Source organism: Biomphalaria glabrata, chromosome 5 (genome assembly GCF_947242115.1).
Source record: "Biomphalaria glabrata chromosome 5, xgBioGlab47.1, whole genome shotgun sequence".
Classification (NCBI taxonomy): Eukaryota; Metazoa; Mollusca; class Gastropoda; family Planorbidae; genus Biomphalaria; species Biomphalaria glabrata.
In genome coordinates, this window is record NC_074715.1 from 14601513 (window position 1) to 14620386 (window position 18874).

The 18874-nt window shown below is 37.1% G+C and overlaps 1 protein-coding gene across 1 annotated transcript in view; it reads left to right on the forward strand.

Moving 5' to 3' along the window:
* The first annotated feature begins 793 nt into the window (after positions 1-793).
* LOC106066481 (calcium homeostasis endoplasmic reticulum protein-like) overlaps positions 794-18874 on the forward strand; it is a 59350-nt gene continuing 41269 nt past the window's right edge. The window contains exon 1 of the mRNA XM_056028695.1: positions 794-1171. Coding sequence (XP_055884670.1) covers positions 1150-1171 — 22 coding nt within the window. The 5' untranslated portion in view covers positions 794-1149. The remainder of the gene's footprint in view (positions 1172-18874) is intronic.

The window sequence follows — 18874 nt, forward strand, 5'->3', positions numbered from 1 at the left end:
ATACACGTGTAAAATAATTTGAATTGCTTCACCCTCTCCCCATTGGTAAGGGCGTCACGCCCTCACGTGAGAACGTCGGCCCTCTTCCCAAGTGGTGCCCCCCCCCCCCACCACCAGCCTGAGGAATGCTGCAGTAGTTTATGCGAGTTCGTAACGGGCTTGTTTTCAGGGACCATCATCATCTTTAGGAAGCGTCCTGTAGCGGCCACGCAAAAAATGTCAACATTACGATGGTACGTTAGTCAAGAGACATTGGTTTGTACTGACGTAAAAAACGGGGTAGACTCTAGAATCTCGCTGTTCACTAGGCATTAATAAGAACCTTTTGAATCGATCTGCTAACGTAGAAACGTTGGACTAGATTAGTACAGTAGATTTGCCTAGACAATAGACTTATATATACAATATATAAGTCTATGGCCTACACATATTTGGGTATAAATCTGAAGATTAACCCTAATGGGTGTCACCCGGTGCGGACAGCACCCATCTAGTGACGCCACTGCCCTACCCAACTTTATAACAAAAGTATAACAACACTTATACCGTTTATTAGGCCTATAATATTTCATAAACAATTGGATTACTTGAACTTGATCATTTTAATTTTTTTATGCAGGTGATTTTTTAATAATTGATTTTAAAATAGATCTAGAGTCTAGATTACAGCAATAAAAATATTGGACGGGACAATACATTCATAATAAAATGTTTTTAAAAATTAAAAATAAATATAATTGTTTAAAAAGTGAAAGAAAACAAGATAAGATCGAAATTATTTTGAGGGTTAGCAAACGGAAATGAAAGAACGATAATTAAGGCATGTCTTCCGAGTTCTAAATTTCATAAATAACAATAAAAATTAAACATTCATCTTCTAGATTCTAGATTTAGATCTAGACTCTAGCTAGATATAGATCTAGTGATTCTAGTCCTAGATCAAGATCTAGACTAGATTCTAGATTTCGTTAGAAAAGTTAGGGACAGGTCTAGATCTGCAAGCATTGTCACATTACTTACTTTTTGAAAAGGACAATTTATTTACTTTTCATTCAGACTTTTGGAAATTCAAATTGGTTCTTTGTAAGACTAACTGTAAGATTACTTAGACTTTAGACTGACTTCTAAGAGTCTACTTAGAAGTGGAAAATGAGCAATCCTGAAAATTTAGGTGAGTGCTACTATTTTACTATAATACTATAATAATACTAATTACTAAAAGTAATACTAGTATTAAGGATCTAGATCTAGATCTAGATCTATAAATACTATAATGACTAGATACTAGTTACTAGAATAAATCTAAATTCTAGATCTATTTATGATATTTAATTTATCTCTAGATTCTAGATAGATCTATTATAATCTATATAAATAATTATAGATCTAGTGAATACTAGTGTTTAGACTTTAGACTTGACTTAGAATCTTAAGATAGATCTTGAGTTTAGTTAGACCACCAGTATTTAATAAAATTAATTAGATCTAGATCTAGTAATCTAGAATTTAGAATAATTATAATCTAGATTCTTATGATTCTAGAGTATTCTAGACTCTAGACTAAATTGACTAAATCTAGATTCTTAGTTTCTAGTTAGACTCTAGCCTCTAGCTAGTAGGTAAAGAGTAGAGTCTAGTCTCTACTAGACGACTAGAGTCAGTGAGTCTAAGAAATTAAAGAAAACAAAGTTAGATTTACTAAGTCAAGTATTACTATAATTAAGTATAATTACTATATAAATTATTACTAGCCCTATAGAGTCTAGATCATTAGATGATAGAACCAGATTCTAGTTTAATTTATCTGATACCTCCAGTGAGGCCAGTGCGCCCCAGCCCGGTACCAACTCGTCAACTGCATTATGGTGCATTTAAAAGCTCACTTAACCATCGGACTGTTGTTCCTGGCTGTATTATCAATATCATAATAAATCATAATTAGATCTATGAAGTCTTAAATCTATATATCTAAAATAGTAAAAAATACTATTATAGATCTAGATCTAGTGCTATACAGACTCAGTCAATCTATAATTTATAGTTGTACAGTCTAGAGTCCAGTCACTAGTGAAATAATCTCTCTGGCAAAAGGCCCTTATAGATCTATTATATGTGCCAAAATAAAATTGAGAAAATGTATTTGATAGAGATTATAAATATTTTTATTATAATTATAAACTTATATCTAGATCTAGTTGGGACTGAGGTGAAAACAATAATAAAAATGATTGACTAAAGTAATGCTCAGTTGAGACTTTTGATGTAGATCTATAGATCCTTAATAGCACTTTGAGATAGCTCTAGAGGATAGATTTTTTTTTTTTTTTTTAAATAACTCATAGACATAGAAAATATACTGAAATTGAAATTTTATGAACTTTCCTCAATAACAAATTTATGCATTTTATATGTATTTTAAATAATGGCCTTTTTATTTCAATTCTTTTATTCCCATCTATATCTATATGATAGTTTTTTGGCTGGGCCCTTTTTTTTTTCTTATTTACATGCTGCAAATTGTAATGCTCACATAATGTTTAGGATGGAACAACCCCCACATTTTTGTTCACTTTCAATAAAACTTTCCACATTTCAACAATCCCATTTTAGCCAGTGAATTCCGATATAAATGGGTACGTTACTTTTAATTTCAACTGCCCACTTTAAAATGCCCTCCCAAACACACTCACTTCTGGCTTGTGAAATTTAATATCACTTTATTCTTTTGTATTATTTTGCATTCAATGTTCATATAATATTTTGGTCGAACCTCCCCCACACCACTTTTTTTTTTACATTCCCCTAACATAATTTTGGCTCATGAATTAGAATAGAATTAGAATGGCCCACTTATATTGACCTCACACACACACAAACACATACTGAGAATTCTTTTATCAAATGTCATTATCCCTAAAAAACAATGCTACATACAATCACTGACTCTTCTTTGGCTTCTTAATTCAGAATTAAAGTATATCAGAAGCTCATTGTTGCTTTTAGCTTTTGGATCTCTTATTTTTTTTTTATCATTCTGGCATCATAACGCTCACTCACCCAAGAATTCTATTATAAATCTTTTTTTTTTACTTCCCCCCTCACACAAAATAATATAGTTATGCATACGTTTCATTTCCCTTTTAAAACTTTTTACACACAAAAACGTATTCACCCAAGGTCAGGTTTATAAAACCAGTTTTGACTGACAAAAAAAAAGTATTGTTTTTATAAAATGTCTACAAAAGCAAGATATATACCAACAAGTGCTGTTAAAAGTTCCACACAAAAAGAGTTTCAAAAGTGTTTAAAAATGGCAGGAAGTATAATCATGAACTTTTTGCTATGTTGAATATGAAAACACATTGAGTCGAAATTGCAAATTTGAATAGTCTTTTTTTTTTATTTAATCGCTGTGGTTTTTATTATTATTATATTATGCATTCAGGACACGCTTCTAAAAAAATCTCTGGTTTGAACCCTGCCCACTGCAATCCCCTGACATCCTTCAGGAGGTTTGGGCTAGGATGTAATAATCTTCCTTTCTGGAGCATCCAAGACCTGGCACTTTAGACTGTCATTGCCTTTCCAAAATCAACACTGTCATTATAGCCTCACACATAGCTGCCGACTGTTAAAAAAGCATTGGGATACTGAGTCACATAGGTGCGACTGGCAACACTGTTGAAGACTCTTTTAGCCTGCTAGGAAGGGCTAACAATACCCATCAAACGACCTTTAGGCTTTCATTATAGTCTTGTAATAATCCAGACAGTAGAAATGAAAAAATGGTTTGAGTGCTAGGGCAGGTCCCAAAAATCCAGTGGAGTCTGAGAGCACATGAGGTGCCCTAACCAGGCATCCCTGTGGTGTAAGATACCCAGGCAATTATAGTACAGTGAAGGATGTGAAGCGTGGTCGAGGGGCTTGAACTTGGCTTGGCTTGGCTACCTATGAAGGGGGCTTGAGGTTCGACACCTGACTCAAGCAGAGTTGTGTTTACTGAGCGCCTAAAGGCAGCACTGAAAAACGTTTTCCCAGATACCCCCTCCTTCCACTATAAGCATGAAAGTAGTGCTATATTAATATAAAAGCTATAATAAATAAATATGTTCTTGTATGGGTAAATGAAATGTATTAAGATAGACTACTCTGACAAAAAAACAAAATGTTCTTATTGTGATATAAAAAAAAACAACATTATCATCATCATCAAACTCTGGGTGAACGAAGGCTTGAGAGTCTCAAATCTTTTCTTCAAAAAACCCTGTGGTTATGTACACTGCTTGTATGTGACCATACAGGTCAACAGCAGGTGGATTTCCAAACCTGTCAAAACAGGATTCAGCAAATCTGGAACTGTCAAAAAGTATTTAAGACACATTCTCTTCCTCTTTGCGTGAAGTACGAACCAACTGGATAAAATAAATTATAGCTGTTATAACGAAGTTCAAGGCCATGTAGATTGCCGAAATTGACTTGGAACATTGTTTATCATTGTTGTTAAATTCAATCCTTTTAATGTGAATTGTATGTAAAGGGGGGGGGGGTAGTGAGTACTGTGACTGTGTCATAGCTCAGTGGAGTTGACAAATGAGAGGAAGTGATCCGAGTCCTGGGTGGGAATAGTTTTTATTTTAGCCTATTTACTTCACCACTTTCAATCACAGATGTTGTATTGAACACATTATTTCTTTTTTAAGATTTCATAGCATGTACATTTCTGGTTTTTTAGTTGAAATGAATTTTCTGTGATTTGTCATTAATATTAATTGACATAAATAAATGATTGACTGCTATACAGCTGAGATCAAGACTTTAGAGATGATTGTATAAGTGTCTACTAAGGAGAGACACTTTTGCTGGTAGTCTGATACTCTTTTACAAAGCCTTCACAGTCTAGTATAAATAAATAAATGAGGTCTTAAAGTTTGAAATATTTAAAAACTGCTATAGCTTAAAATTAATCAAGCCCAACATTGCTAATACATGTATATGTTATTCAAATGTAGCTTTCAACTTGAAAAAAAAAAAATTAATTAGACACTATATCTGGCATCTCTTCCACATCCTGCATACAAAATGTTTTGTTCTTTGATGAGCTCATTAATCATATCAACATTAAAATCTTTACCTCTTCCCCCCCCCCCCCCCACCCCCTTGAAGATTAATGGGGAAAAAATATTTGACCCATTCTTTATTGATTGTCTTTTGTGATTATCTCAGCAAACCTTCTCTTCGATATTTCATTTTCCTGTAAGGTCACACTGTGAATCTACTCTTTATAAGCTTGAATAGTCATATGTTGCTGGAACCTTTTTTTTTTCTTCCTTGGTTTGAGGAGAGGGAAGCTTTGTCCTCCCCCCTCCCACTCTGCCTTTTAAAAAAATTTTGGACAGTGTCAGATGTTGGACATATGTCATTGTTTACTTATTTCATGGCTACTGCTGGACCTCCCGAAAGGTTTAACATCAAAGCTGTTAATTCTAAGTTCTTGCAGCTAAAAATGAAAAAGTCAAAGAACACTTCAAACAGCAAGGAAGAGAGTAAGGATCTGACAAACAAAACATTTCAAAAAGTTTCGGAATAAACTTCTTTTTTTTTTAACAAAGCTTATGTTAACTCACTCCGTCCGTCTGGTACACATTTTGTACATTTTTTTCTCCAAATTCTCGGATCGGATCAAGTGGAAATTTCGCACAATTATTCATAGTCTATTAAAATACCCGAATCAATAAAAAAAATTAACTAGTTATTTAATAAATTAGTGGTAATGAATTCATTCTGTTTTTATAAAGAATAGGGGAGTTAAACCTTGCAGTATTAAGAGATAATTACAGTTATTGTGTGGTTCTTCTTATAATATAAGCTTTTTTTTTTTTGTTTAAAGTAATTTTTTTTTCGTTGTTGAAACATTTGAGGAAAAGATGTGTTGGGAGCAAATGACTTAACAATTTTATAAGCTACCGATCACGCATGAAATGCCTCTCGGTCCTGCAGTGGCCTAAGTCGTGATCTTACTGAGTACCCCCAGTGAGCCGTGTAAAGATACTAATACTAGCCTATACATCGTTGGCGCCGCTCCTGTTTCTTTAACTAATGTGATTCTTTTACCGTAACTTTTGCATAATCTCGCTCTCTCTCTCTCTCTCTCTCTCTCTTGATTCCTATAAGTACGCTCTCCATAATGTATCCTATGTTTTTAAAAGCATCTTGAACACAGAAGTGGACTGTGTGTCCACGTTCTCTAGCCTAGATGCTACCTCGTTTTATTGAACCCCCAGTTGTCCGTCCGTCTTATGTGAGTCAACACGCACTTCTATTGACTCATTCTACCAGAGTTGATGTCGCGACGACCTCGTTGGTCGAACGGACAGCAAGATGGCGTAGTTGATACAGATTTAAAGGTTCGAACTGTGTTTCGACCTTCTTTTGTTTCATTTTTTTTGTTTTGTTTTTTAACCAATATGCGATCCTAGATCTTGTTGAGTGTTGCGTTCTCGTCTTTAGCTTGTCTAGTATGCAAGAGCATAGCCTGTGTGTTGCCTACAGTTGTTGAATGTTAGCCTGTATGTTGCCTACAATTGTTGATTGTTAGCCTGTGTGTTGCCTACAGTTGTTGATTGTTAGCCTGTGTGTTGCCTACAGTTGTTGATTGTTAGCCTGTGTGTTGCCTACAGTTGTTGATTGTTAGCATGTATGTTGCCTACAGTTGATGATTGTTAGACTGTGTGTTGCCTACAGTTGTTGATTGTTAGCCTGTGTGTTGCCTACAGTTGTTGATTGTTAGCCTGTGTGTTGCCTACAGTTGTTGATTGTTAGCCTGTGTGTTGCCTACAGTTGTTGATTGTTAGCCTGTGTGTTGCCTACAGTTGATGATTGTTAGCCTGTGTGTTGCCTACAGTTGTTGATTGTTAGCCTGTGTGTTGCCTACAGTTGTTGATTGTTAGCATGTATGTTGCCTACAGTTGATGATTGTTAGACTGTGTGTTGCCTACAGTTGTTGATTGTTAGACTGTGTTGCCTACAGTTGTTGATTGTTAGCCTGTGTGTTGCCTACAGTTGTTGATTGTTAGCCTGTGTGTTGCCTACAGTTGATGATTGTTAGCCTGTATGTTGCCTACAGTTGTTGATTGTTAGCCTGTGTGTTGCCTACAGTTGATGATTGTTAGCCTGTATGTTGCCTACAGTTGTTGATTGTTAGCATGTATGTTGCCTACAGTTGATGATTGTTAGACTGTGTGTTGCCTACAGTTGTTGATTGTTAGCCTGTGTGTTGCCTACAGTTGTTGATTGTTAGCCTGTGTGTTGCCTACAGTTGTTGATTGTTAGCCTGTGTGTTGCCTACAGTTGATGATTGTTAGCCTGTATGTTGCCTACAGTTGTTGATTGTTAGCCTGTATGTTGCCTACAGTTGTTGATTGTTAGCATGTATGTTGCCTACAGTTGATGATTGTTAGACTGTGTGTTGCCTACAGTTGTTGATTGTTAGCCTGTGTGTTGCCTACAGTTGTTGATTGTTAGCCTGTATGTTGCCTACAGTTGATGATTGTTAGACTGTGTGTTGCATACAGTTGTTGATTGTTAGCCTGTGTGTTGCCTACAGTTGTTGATTGTTAGCCTGTGTGTTGCCTACAGTTGATGATTGTTAGCCTGTATGTTGCCTACAGTTGTTGATTGTTAGCCTGTATGTTGCCTACAGTTGTTGATTGTTAGCATGTATGTTGCCTACAGTTGATGATTGTTAGACTGTGTGTTGCATACAGTTGATGATTGTTAGACTGTGTGTTGCCTACAGTTGATGATTATTGACCTGTATCTTGCCTACAGTTGATGATTGTTGACCTGTTTATTGCCTACAGTTGATGATCGTTAGCTTGTATAAACACTGTAGTATTGAGAAACTACGTATTTCGTATAGTATTTCTGTGCATTTTTGGCCGTTCCCCCAACCTCCATATTTCACCACATCGCTTGCTATTCTTTATTTTTTTTTAAACAATATTTTTAGTTAAAGAATGTAAAGCGGATCTCGTGTTATTACTTTTGCTTCTGCGATTATCTTCAGTGCGTAAATCATCTGTGGTCTGGTGCTACACTTCGTAGCACGATTGTGACTTTATTGGGAATGTAGTAGATACAATGGCAAGTACTATTTTTTGTTTTCTATTCCCCCTTTGCTTCTCCCGTCTCTCTCTCCATTCACCCCCTTCTCTCTCCCGTTCTGTCCTTCTTTTAAAAGTTTAAGAACTACAGCTGACCGTCATTTTGTTTTCAATACGATGTGCGCCCATCTGGTCTGCGCGGAAAAAAAATAAATTTCGAAGCTTGCACTTTAAATGAAGGTCAACGCCCGTATTTTTGAAACTTTAATGGCTTACCCAAAGCTGCCACTTCATCGTTCACTGGCTGGACAGCGGTCAGTGTGCTCTGGAACCTGTTTTTGTCTTGTCCACCATGGGCAGGGTTCATTGACCCCCTTAAGTCACGAGTAGTCGAACAAACAGATGGTACCTGCCACTTGATAGCATACACGTCTAACTCCGACAGTAATGTGCGTGTGTGTGTGTGTCTTTGTAATAGGAGTATTGCATAAACATAAATTGTGTGAGTGTGTGTCTTTGCAATAGGAGCATTGCATAAACATAAATTGTGCGTGTGTGTGTGACCATGCAATAGGAGCATTGCATAAACATAAATTGTGCGTGTGTGTGATCATGCATTAGCAGCATAGCATAAACATAAATTGTGTAAATGTATCTCTTTCTATATTTATTTACTTTGAGCGACGAGGCAAAGGAACTTCATAATTGATAACAAACTATGCAACACAATACACATCAAATGTAGTGGCGATTCTAAAATAGTAGGAGTGATTTGTAACAAAAAATTAGGAAGGCTTATAACATGTATAGGAGCGAGCTGGCCGAGTGGTAAAGCACTTGGCTCCTGGTCCGTGTGGTCTCGTGTTCAAATCTCAGTGAAGACTGGGGTTAGATTTGGGGATTTCTTGACGCTTGAATCCCCCCAACTCTAATGGATACTTGACTTACATTGGGGGAAGTAAAGGCGGTTGGTCGTTGTGCTGGACACGTGATACCCTCGTTAAATTTCGGCCATAGAACAGAGAGGGGCAAAGCAGGTGAAGAAAAAACTGTAGAGACTGTTGGACGTGCCTGCACCAAAAGCACGCGCGGCTAACGCCTAGTTTACATTAGACATGCGATTTCTTGAGACGTGTATTTAGCTAATCCATACCTTAATAAATGTATACATACTGCGTCATGACCAATTAATTGATTTAACCTTTAAGCACTAGAGCTACAGTTTTAGAGTTGTTTTCTTTCTTTCTTCAACCTATTAATCAGTTTTAGGCAAATTGTTGATCAGTAGTAGGCCTAATTGTTGATCAATTGTAGGCCCAATTATCATCGCAGTTGGTGTCTGTGAACGCTGTTGTCTGGCGCATCAACTTCCCGCATGTCAATGACATTTTAAAAAGAAACACGGACACTTTGAGGCTGTTGACCCGCCTCCTGTATAGCGTTGTTTTGTTGTTGTTTTTTTTGTCCGGGCGTTTGCCTTCGCCCCGTCTAAATCCAGGAAGATATATCGGTTAAGAGCATTAGTCGTAGACTTCCTCGACGACGAGGCTGGTGGCGCTGCACGAGGTCCTCGTTCGGGACAAGCTCGATACCTTGGAATCCCCGTAGAGAAGTCCGTGCTGCCCCCAGTAAGGGGTAGAAGACGCCGAGTAATCCCCCCCCCCCCCCGCTTCAGCTCGTAATCTATGAAGCCAATTTCCCAGCCTCTTGTTATTTTACTCTACTGTCTATTAAACCGGGAAGAAAGGTTGATAGCCTTGTTGTCAGTGGTGGGTTCATAGTGTTTGGATTAGGAAGTTTGGAAAAAAGGGGGAAAGGAAGAAGACTCAGGATAATAAAATAAAAATAAAGCGTCCCTTTCTTTTTCTATTTGCGGACGATTAACGAGGGTGTCATGTGGCCAGCACAACGACCAACCGCCTTTACTTCCTTAACGTATGACAGGTACTCATTAGAGTTTGATGGACTCAACGGCTGCCTAAGGCTCAAAATCTTAGTCTTCACCGGGATTCAAACTCAAGACCCTCGGTTAGGAAGAGAAGCGCTTTATCACTCAACCACCACGCACTCAAAGCAAATAATATATCCTACTAATCATCTATTTCATTGGGAGAACTGTGAATTCCGTTTAGAAGTTTGACTCACATTTCCATGAGATGATCCATAACCGTTTAGCGACTGAAGGAAGACATATACATCTTATCGAACAATTTTCAACATATGCTTATAGTAAACTAATTATATTTTCTGTATTTTATTTATCCTGTTAGAAGTTTGTTTACAGATTGTAACATTACTCAATACACCAAATTAATACAAAAAAAAAACCTATATGAAACACATTGTAAATGCAATCTACGTATCAACTTTTAATTATTTGGTTTGCTTTATCGAGTTAGTTTACGCGGTCACTCGAATAGACCTCCGGGAGATAGCGGCTTTGTCCGCATCAGATTAGACAAGAATATGTCGATTCCAGCTGGGTCAGCATAGCCACATGACATACTGCACTCTACCTTAATCTTCGCCTCAAAGACATTCGCTTTATATATATATAAGTAGAGTCAATGTATTGTTCTTTTATTCATTTGATTTCTTTTGGGACGTACAATTGTTTGTTTATATAATCTCATAGTGAGGCTTAGTGACACAGGGAATGAGATCATACGAATTCTGCTTAATGCTAGTTCCCAGCGAGTCTGAAGAAAAACTTAAAACTAAGTTAAAACCATAGGCAAACTAATAATTAGGATTTCACTGACGCTGCTAGGGAATGGAAGTAGTTAATGTGAAGATTGGAGGTTCAAATATTTCTGCAAATGTATTTCGTAATAAGCTGGGCAGGGCATGTACTCTGTTTGGGGGCGACCTTATGCCAAAGTCAGTTGTTGTTTTTTTGGTGAGCTGAAAAGTGGTCGACGTAACAGAGGTGCCCGTCGGAAACGCTTTTTAGACAACCTTAGGCGCCAACTTGCTTTAACTGACATAGAAGAGAGCACCTGGCTGCAGGCGACACCCGGGCGAGACAGCTGGACTTATAAAGGCCGCGGGATAGACATTTTGAGACCAAAAGAAAATTCACTGCCGATGACAGACGTAGAATGTGAAAAGAAAACCTAACATCAACCACCGCCGGACAACGGTTATGTCTGCGTGAAATGTGGCAAAATATGTAGGTCTCAGCTGGGACTGTGTAGCCACATGCTATATTGCACTCCTCGTTTATCTTTGGACACGAAGTCAGGTTTATTATTATCATTTGTTGTTCTGCAATTAAGTTGAGTGAAGCAGGTTAAAAAAAATATTATTCGTTTAATAGCAAGTTCCACATCTCTCTGCTTGAACACAAACAACAAAAGTCATGTCAGTCTGTCTCTGGTACTTTAACATGCAAAGTCTGCCCGATATCGCTTGGAGTAGATCGAAATGTTTGTAAACAAACCATCTAGCGAAGCTATAGTTCCCATCATTATCGTAACACTTCTTGGCTGAACACTGACTTTGTTTAACAGGAGTTTTCATTATATTCATTATTTTTTTTTTACAAATCTTTTTTCAACTCTGTTCGTCTGTCTGTCTGGGTGGACTCTTTTACACGTTGTTTCCGATCACTTGGAAATGTCGCTCAGTTCTTGATCTAGTTCAGATTCCCACCTGACAACAGTCGAGGAAAGTCTGGTCACTAGCAGCTCTGCAGTTTCGAAAAGAGAGAGGCATGGTCTCCCGTCGAATAGTCCAAGAGTTTCTGTACTGTACTCTTGAGTTGCTTGAGCATAACAACATTTGGACATGTTTTAGTTACACAGGAAAAAAAATCGTTTTGCGACTCTCTTTTTCACATTCGCCGTTTAATTTTTTAAAAAAGGAAAGTTCCCCTTTATTAAACTTTAGTTAAAAAACTGGAAAATGTGTATGTTGAGTAGCCACAGGACCGGTTTTAGATGGGAATTCCATTTTCGTCGGGGTCGTCACTGTGATAGGGCTTTGGTCTTGTGGTTGTATCATGGCTGTCTGGCTTCAACAGATTACTCAGAAGATGTTTGACTTTCTTGTACGGGTGTATTCAATGTGTTCAATAACTAACAATGATGTAACCCTACCACACTTACAAGATGAAAGTCCAGACTGTTAGATAATTTGAATACAGTTTGATACATTGAAGCTACAATCGAGTCTCAGACGGTAATAAGGTATGTCACCTTGAAGTCGTAACACCAACTAACGAATTACTCTCAATCTGTCTGTTACACATTTTGTTCACCTATTTTTCTCCCACTTCCCATTCTCGGATCTAGTGGAAAATTTGCACAATTATTCATAGTCGATGACAATACACGAATCAATCAAAAAAATTAATCAACTATTTATCCAGTTATTATATTACATCCAGACATGCCTACAGTCCCGCATTATGCGGAACCGTCCCGCAAAAGCATAAAAAAAGCTCACATGTTCCGCCGTTCCGCATTCACGATTTTTTGTTCCGCCAAGTCTGAATTCTGACACACACAAAAAATCGCCGATTTTTCATTATTTATTAATAATGCGAAATGAAAATACTGAATGCAAAATAAAATATATCTAGGTCTGTGTTTATTGTTTACATTTCATCTCCTCCCGGACCCGGTGTGTCCTAAATTTAGGAAGATATGGTTGAGCTAGAATGCTAGATCTAGAATCTAGACATAGATCTAGATCTAGTACTCTAGGTCTAGATCTATTCTTAGAATCTAGTAAGTGCTAATAAGCCTAATTTTCCATTCAAATCCCTTTCTTTTCCCGACAAAGGCGCTATTCTAACACTAACGTGACTAACTAAACTGGTTTCTTAGGTAATTCTATTCTATTCAAATAGGTTATTAGAGATCTAGATCTAGACCTAGATCTAAATGTAATTAATTAACTTAGACACAGTAAGGCTAAGGCCTAGATCTAAATAAGGCTATATATCTACTTATTACATAGTCTAAATTAGTATAGATAGATCTAGCACTAGATTACTAGATTTAACTAGATCAGTAGATGATACTAAATCTAGATCTATCTTACTATTCTTAGTATCTAGAGAAATAGACTTAGAAGTTGAGTATTAGAAGGTGATAGATCTCTAGATTTCTATGTATCATTATCATATGTAATAAATTTAGTTCTCAATAAGTCCATAGATCTAGACATTATATTTAGATCTATAATATAATTATTATAATCTGTGTTCTTAGACTTAGAGGACTTATTAGATGTAGGTGTAGGTCTAGTCCTAGACTATAGTGCTACTAGTAGACACTTTTAAATTATTTTAGATCTAGCACTAGAGACAACTTCTAGAGTGACTAGAGTAGAGCCCTAGAAAAGGATAGATAATCAAGTACCGGTAGATCTAGAATAATCACATAGGAGTTAGAACTATTGATTTCAAACAAAGGACATAATTATGAATTAAAGGTTTTCTTACTTTTAATTATATTATACTATTTACATCTAATTTATAAGAAGCAAACTAGTATTGTTATTAAAGTAATATAATTTAAGTTTTATTTATAATGCGTACAGTATGGCTGACAAACGTTAACGCGCATATGTTCCACATTGGGGCCCAAAATTCCACATTTTCAACCTGAGTGTTCCACATTCTGGGTCTTAGGGGTAGGCATGTCTGCATGTCATAGTTAATAAATCAGTGTGTGTGTGTGTGGGTGCTAATTTACTGCATGGGCCTATTCACTTCACAAAAATGTTCTAACTCAATGGAATCGACTCTGCAGCTTCCTTATACACTGTAGGCTGACGTTTCTAGGGAGTAGTACCGCGTCACGGACTCAATATGGCCCGGGGACCATGGGTGGAGTATCACTGCTAAAGCCGTTTAGCCAATTCTTTTTTTCTCATCAGGATGTGTTTTTTTTTCCACTTAGTTTGATACAAATTAAAAGTTTGCGAAATCCTTGACAGAGCTGATTTCACTTGATTGGGTATCCTTCCATTCATTCCGAATGAGTTTGACTTGACTTAATCCTTTAGACCCCCACTGGAGCAAACGCCGCAACAATGTTTCCCTACCGGACTCAGTTCTGGACGATTCCCCTCAGGTTCATGTCCATCCTGCCATCTTTACTTCTTGTTCCACTGACCTCCCCCATGTTTGCTTTGGCCTCCCAGACTTTCTCTTCCCCTGTGGGCTCCAGTCAACAGCCACTCTTGACGAATGAGTTTACATTCCAATAACACACCTGGAACTCAGTTGTATGTACCCCAACGTCTGTTATGTCCGCTATCTAGAACTCTCTCCATGTTGGTCTAAGAATATCATTCTCACTTCACTTGATTTAGAAGTTTTAAGAAGCTATGCAGAGTTACAATTGAGTTTCCGCTTGCGCAAAGGGGCAGTATACTTTGGGAACGTCTTGAATAGGATCAAGTGCATATTTTGATTTATGAGTGATTGCCCTTGTTCCTGTTACCCATGACTTGACATTTCGATTCTTTGTACTTTTGTCTGCGGTCACAGTTGGACAAGTTTAGGGGAACCATTCGTTAGTCAGCCACGTGATTACAATAAATTTGACATTTTATTTGTTGGTTAAATAACTGGACGTCTGGTGCTTTTTTTTTTCTCCTTGTAGGTCAGATGCTTATATTGGTCAGACTGACCCCGTGGTGTATGTTGACATCACTTTGACAGCCGCAGTTCCGGTTGTCAGTGTACTTTAGTGGCGTTCTGACAAAGTACATGCTGTCGGCACTTTCGCGGAACCACTACACCCCCCCCTCCCAAACATACACACCTCATCAGACAGACACTTAGTTGGGGGGGGGGTCGCTAAAAAGGGGTGGGGTTAGGGACGTTGTCTGATTCTGTTGATCAACTTGTCGCACCTGCTCATTCGTTGAAGTGTTTCAAGTGCATGAGATCTACACACATACACACACACACATGTATTTGTCCAGCAGAGGGTCGCTGGAGGGAGGCTGAGGAAAGGAGAATGCATTGAAAGAAAGAATTTGTGTGCAGGATTGTACTTCTTGGGGGCCAGAGATTTGGTCTGATATGCCTAAAATGCGCGTTCTTGAATGTGTTTTGGTCCATGGCGGTCTCAGGTCATTTATTAACCCTTAAAATGCGCGTGATATATTAGCCTCAAAACATCAGAATTATAATTCCATTTGGTATGCACTCATTGTAAAACAGCTCAGCACTTTAAGGGTTAAGTGAAGGTGACAGATGACATCGTTCTGGTATGGAGTTGGGCAAGACACATTTTGTGTTCTGTAGTTTGTAACATGAACAGACTTGTCTCTTCAAGTGTATGTTTGTAACATGAACAGACTTGTATCTTCAAGTGTATGTTTGTAACAATTACTTTTAATGCCTTATTTATATAAATAGAAAACGTAAATCTCGTCTTAGTCAATATATTTTAAAAACAAAAAAAAGATTCCCAAATTGTCATTTTTACCCATAAATTAAGCTTTATTAGTATGACCCAGACATGCACATAAACAGGAAACTGTGAAATCTGTCGTGTCAAAACGTCGTCAAATAGTGAAAAATGAACGCACATTTCATTCAAGAATATAAAAATATTTTGTATTATCAGCTCACAGTGTGTCTAATACAAATTTGAACACGTTAATTATCCAACTTGCCATTTTCGTATCAAGCTGAAATTTTACTTCATTAATTATTTTTAAAGAAAAACACGAGTTTATTTAAAGGAATGAACAAACTATGTTATTAAATTGATAACATAATAACTTTTCTTTAATTTTTTAAAAAAAGGGAAATTATTCTTTTATTATAGAGATTTATGGATGTCAATGTGGAGGTATTCCCCCTTACATAAACTTGGTTGTTTTTTATTCTGCTTGTCATTAGAAAATTACCTTGCTGTGTTAAGATAATTGTGTCATTGTCATCGTTTTCTATTGACACTTTGCATCATTTTTGTATTTTGGGGGTTTTCTTTGCTGGAAACAACGTCAATAATACCGTGCCGAAAAGCAACTGCGTTATTGAAACAAGAAAGCTAAATAATGTTGAATTTAAATGTTGAAACTTGAAGAGAATTAAACAGATGTTCAATTTGTCATCAACCATATAATACGCCAACGTGCTTGGTCTATAAAAAATGTTCCGGCGGTAATGTAAAGCTATCTACTTTCTCATATTAAAACAACCAGGTAAGGCCATGTTTCAACCACTAAATGTGTCAAAAATCGCTATGCTAGCAGTAAAAATTTAAAAATGTGTCATGTAAAGAAGATTTTAGTTTTAACTGTTAGCATTTCTTACATGCTAAGCTTGGCAAAGGCTCTAAAACCATTTTTCCTGTATTTGAAAGATAAAATATTATTTTCTTTATTATGAAGTAATTAAAGTAAGTGCATCATCTGAAAGCCATCTCATGTTGAGGGATTTGTATCCTTTTTCTAGGGGGAGCTACCACCTTCTACCAAGCGCGTCTTCAGGTAGCGGATAGGGAAAAGACCCTTAGATATAAGAGTTAGCTGTGAATAGCAAATAAACAGTTGTGGACCAACTGGTTTGCAGTTATGGAGGATGAGGTGAAGTATTCCAGTGTTTAGAATATTTACTAAAAACATCTCAGAAATCCAGGGAAATGATTGCAAAATGCGAGTATAGGGCGCTCTAACTCTAAACCCGGGTAGATGAAACTCGTTAGCTAGGGATAGCAGTTCATCTAGGAGAAAACTCCGACAATAAACACCTGCTGCCTTGCAGATGATCTTGGATGATCAAAGGCTATGGGAGCCAGGGGCTCCTAGTAGCACATATGTAGATATTAATTTATACATATAGAAATAAATATTTAAATTATCGTCAATTTTTTGGGTTATCTAAAATAAAGTTTTTCCTTTATTTTGTTTTACAAATGATGAAAAAAGAAAAAAAAAAGCTCTTACTGGGATTCGAACCTGCTATTTTAGGTTCTAAAGGCTGATGCTCTAGAAAACCGCCAAACAGCTTATGTAAATTTAGAATATTTTTGTTAATTAAACATAATTTTCAGTAGCTTTCAAAGATGTAAATCTACAAATACAATAAACACTTTTTTACAAATATTGTTTCAAACTACAAATTAGCATATTAAATGAAACATTTTCTGTGGCTTAAAACAGTATTTAAAAAAGAAAATATAGTGTATAATACAAAATACTCGAGTTGACCTTTGCGATTTAAATTTTAGTAAAATCTATACCAGTGTTTCCCAAACTTTTTTGTCTCGTAGACCCCCTGCCATGTTTTCTGGTTTTCGGTAGACCCCCTACTCAACTTGCAAATTTTTGCAAATTCATCAACATTATTTTAAAACAAATTTCTAACTGTAGTGCGTTGAAGAGTGAAATAGTAATTTAAAACCACACAACTACGGATATAATGTTTTATATACAAATCTGTTTTTCTATGAATTAGTCTTTCTAACATTAAATATTAATTAATTAATTAATGAATATGCCTTAAGTATCATTGTAAAAGGTTTCGCAACGAGCAGTTTCTCGTGTATTTCTTGATCTCTCACGTGTGGCTCAAATATTAAATCTGCGGAACTGTTTTTATTAACAGGAGAGGGGCGAAGGCGAGTAACTGGAGCCTAAACCAGGTCTCGTCGGTCAACCTTAAGGAAATATAAGGAGACGGTGACCATTCGCGCCATGTATCCCTGGGCCGTCCCCTCTTCTTCTTTCCTTGTGGTTTCCAGGCTAGGGCTTGCCATGTTATGCTGGATGCCGGCTGGCGAAGGGTGTGACCTATCCATTTCCAGCGTCTCTGAAGGATATCTACTTCAATGGGCTGCTGCTTTGTTCTTTGCCACTGTTCCTCATTCGAGAACTTGTCTGGCCAGCGGATTATAAGAATCTTCCTCAGGCAGCTATTGATGAATACCTGGATTGTTTCATGGTGGTGATGGTGGTTCTCCATGTCTATGCTCCATAAAGTAGTATCGGCTTAACAATGGTGTTACATAGCCTAATCGTGGTGGTGGTGCTTTTTTCCCTAGATCCCCAGGTGTTCTTTAGCTGATGGAAGGCTGCTCGAGCTTTACCATGGCACCGCGATTTGGAAGCAGATGCCTAGCAGATGGGCAAGACGTGGAGACAGTTGGAGAGTCTCGCCTAGAACCGAGATGCCTGGAGAAAGCTGGTTGGTGGGCGGTGGTCTATGCCCAGAAAGGACCACAGGCATAGATGAGATGAGATGAGATAAGATGGTGACCATTAGAAAGTTTGTAGCACACAGCGCTACACCTTGTCTGACCAAACTGTATTTATATCTTTTGCAAAGATTTACATAAGAAGGTTTTAATTTTATAACTCATGCCACCGAAGCGACCTTAAACTGTATTGTCGCTTAAAGAAATTCTTTTAATAGTAACAGATGTAGGTTTTTGTAAAAAGGTAATAACAATGTTTGACCTTTGCTGTTTTCCGTATTTTGCTATAAGTAAAGAAATCTTGAAAGACGCTCACAAACCAAAATCTTCTCTAAATGATGTCGAACAGAGATTTTGTGGGTCAATTCTGAACTTTGAGTGTTCGAAAGTTGTTCAAATCTTAATTTTTGTCAGGGTGGCATTGTCTCAGATGATCCTACAGCGTAACTGGTGTCATATCGTCATAAAAGAGTCACTTAGGCAACTGCGTGTTTGACAAGGAAGGAATGAATCCCAATTTTAAATAATTAACGCTGTACAGTCTACATTTCTTTTTTTTTTTTTAAATATTAGTTACATGTAGACAAAATTAAGCTATTT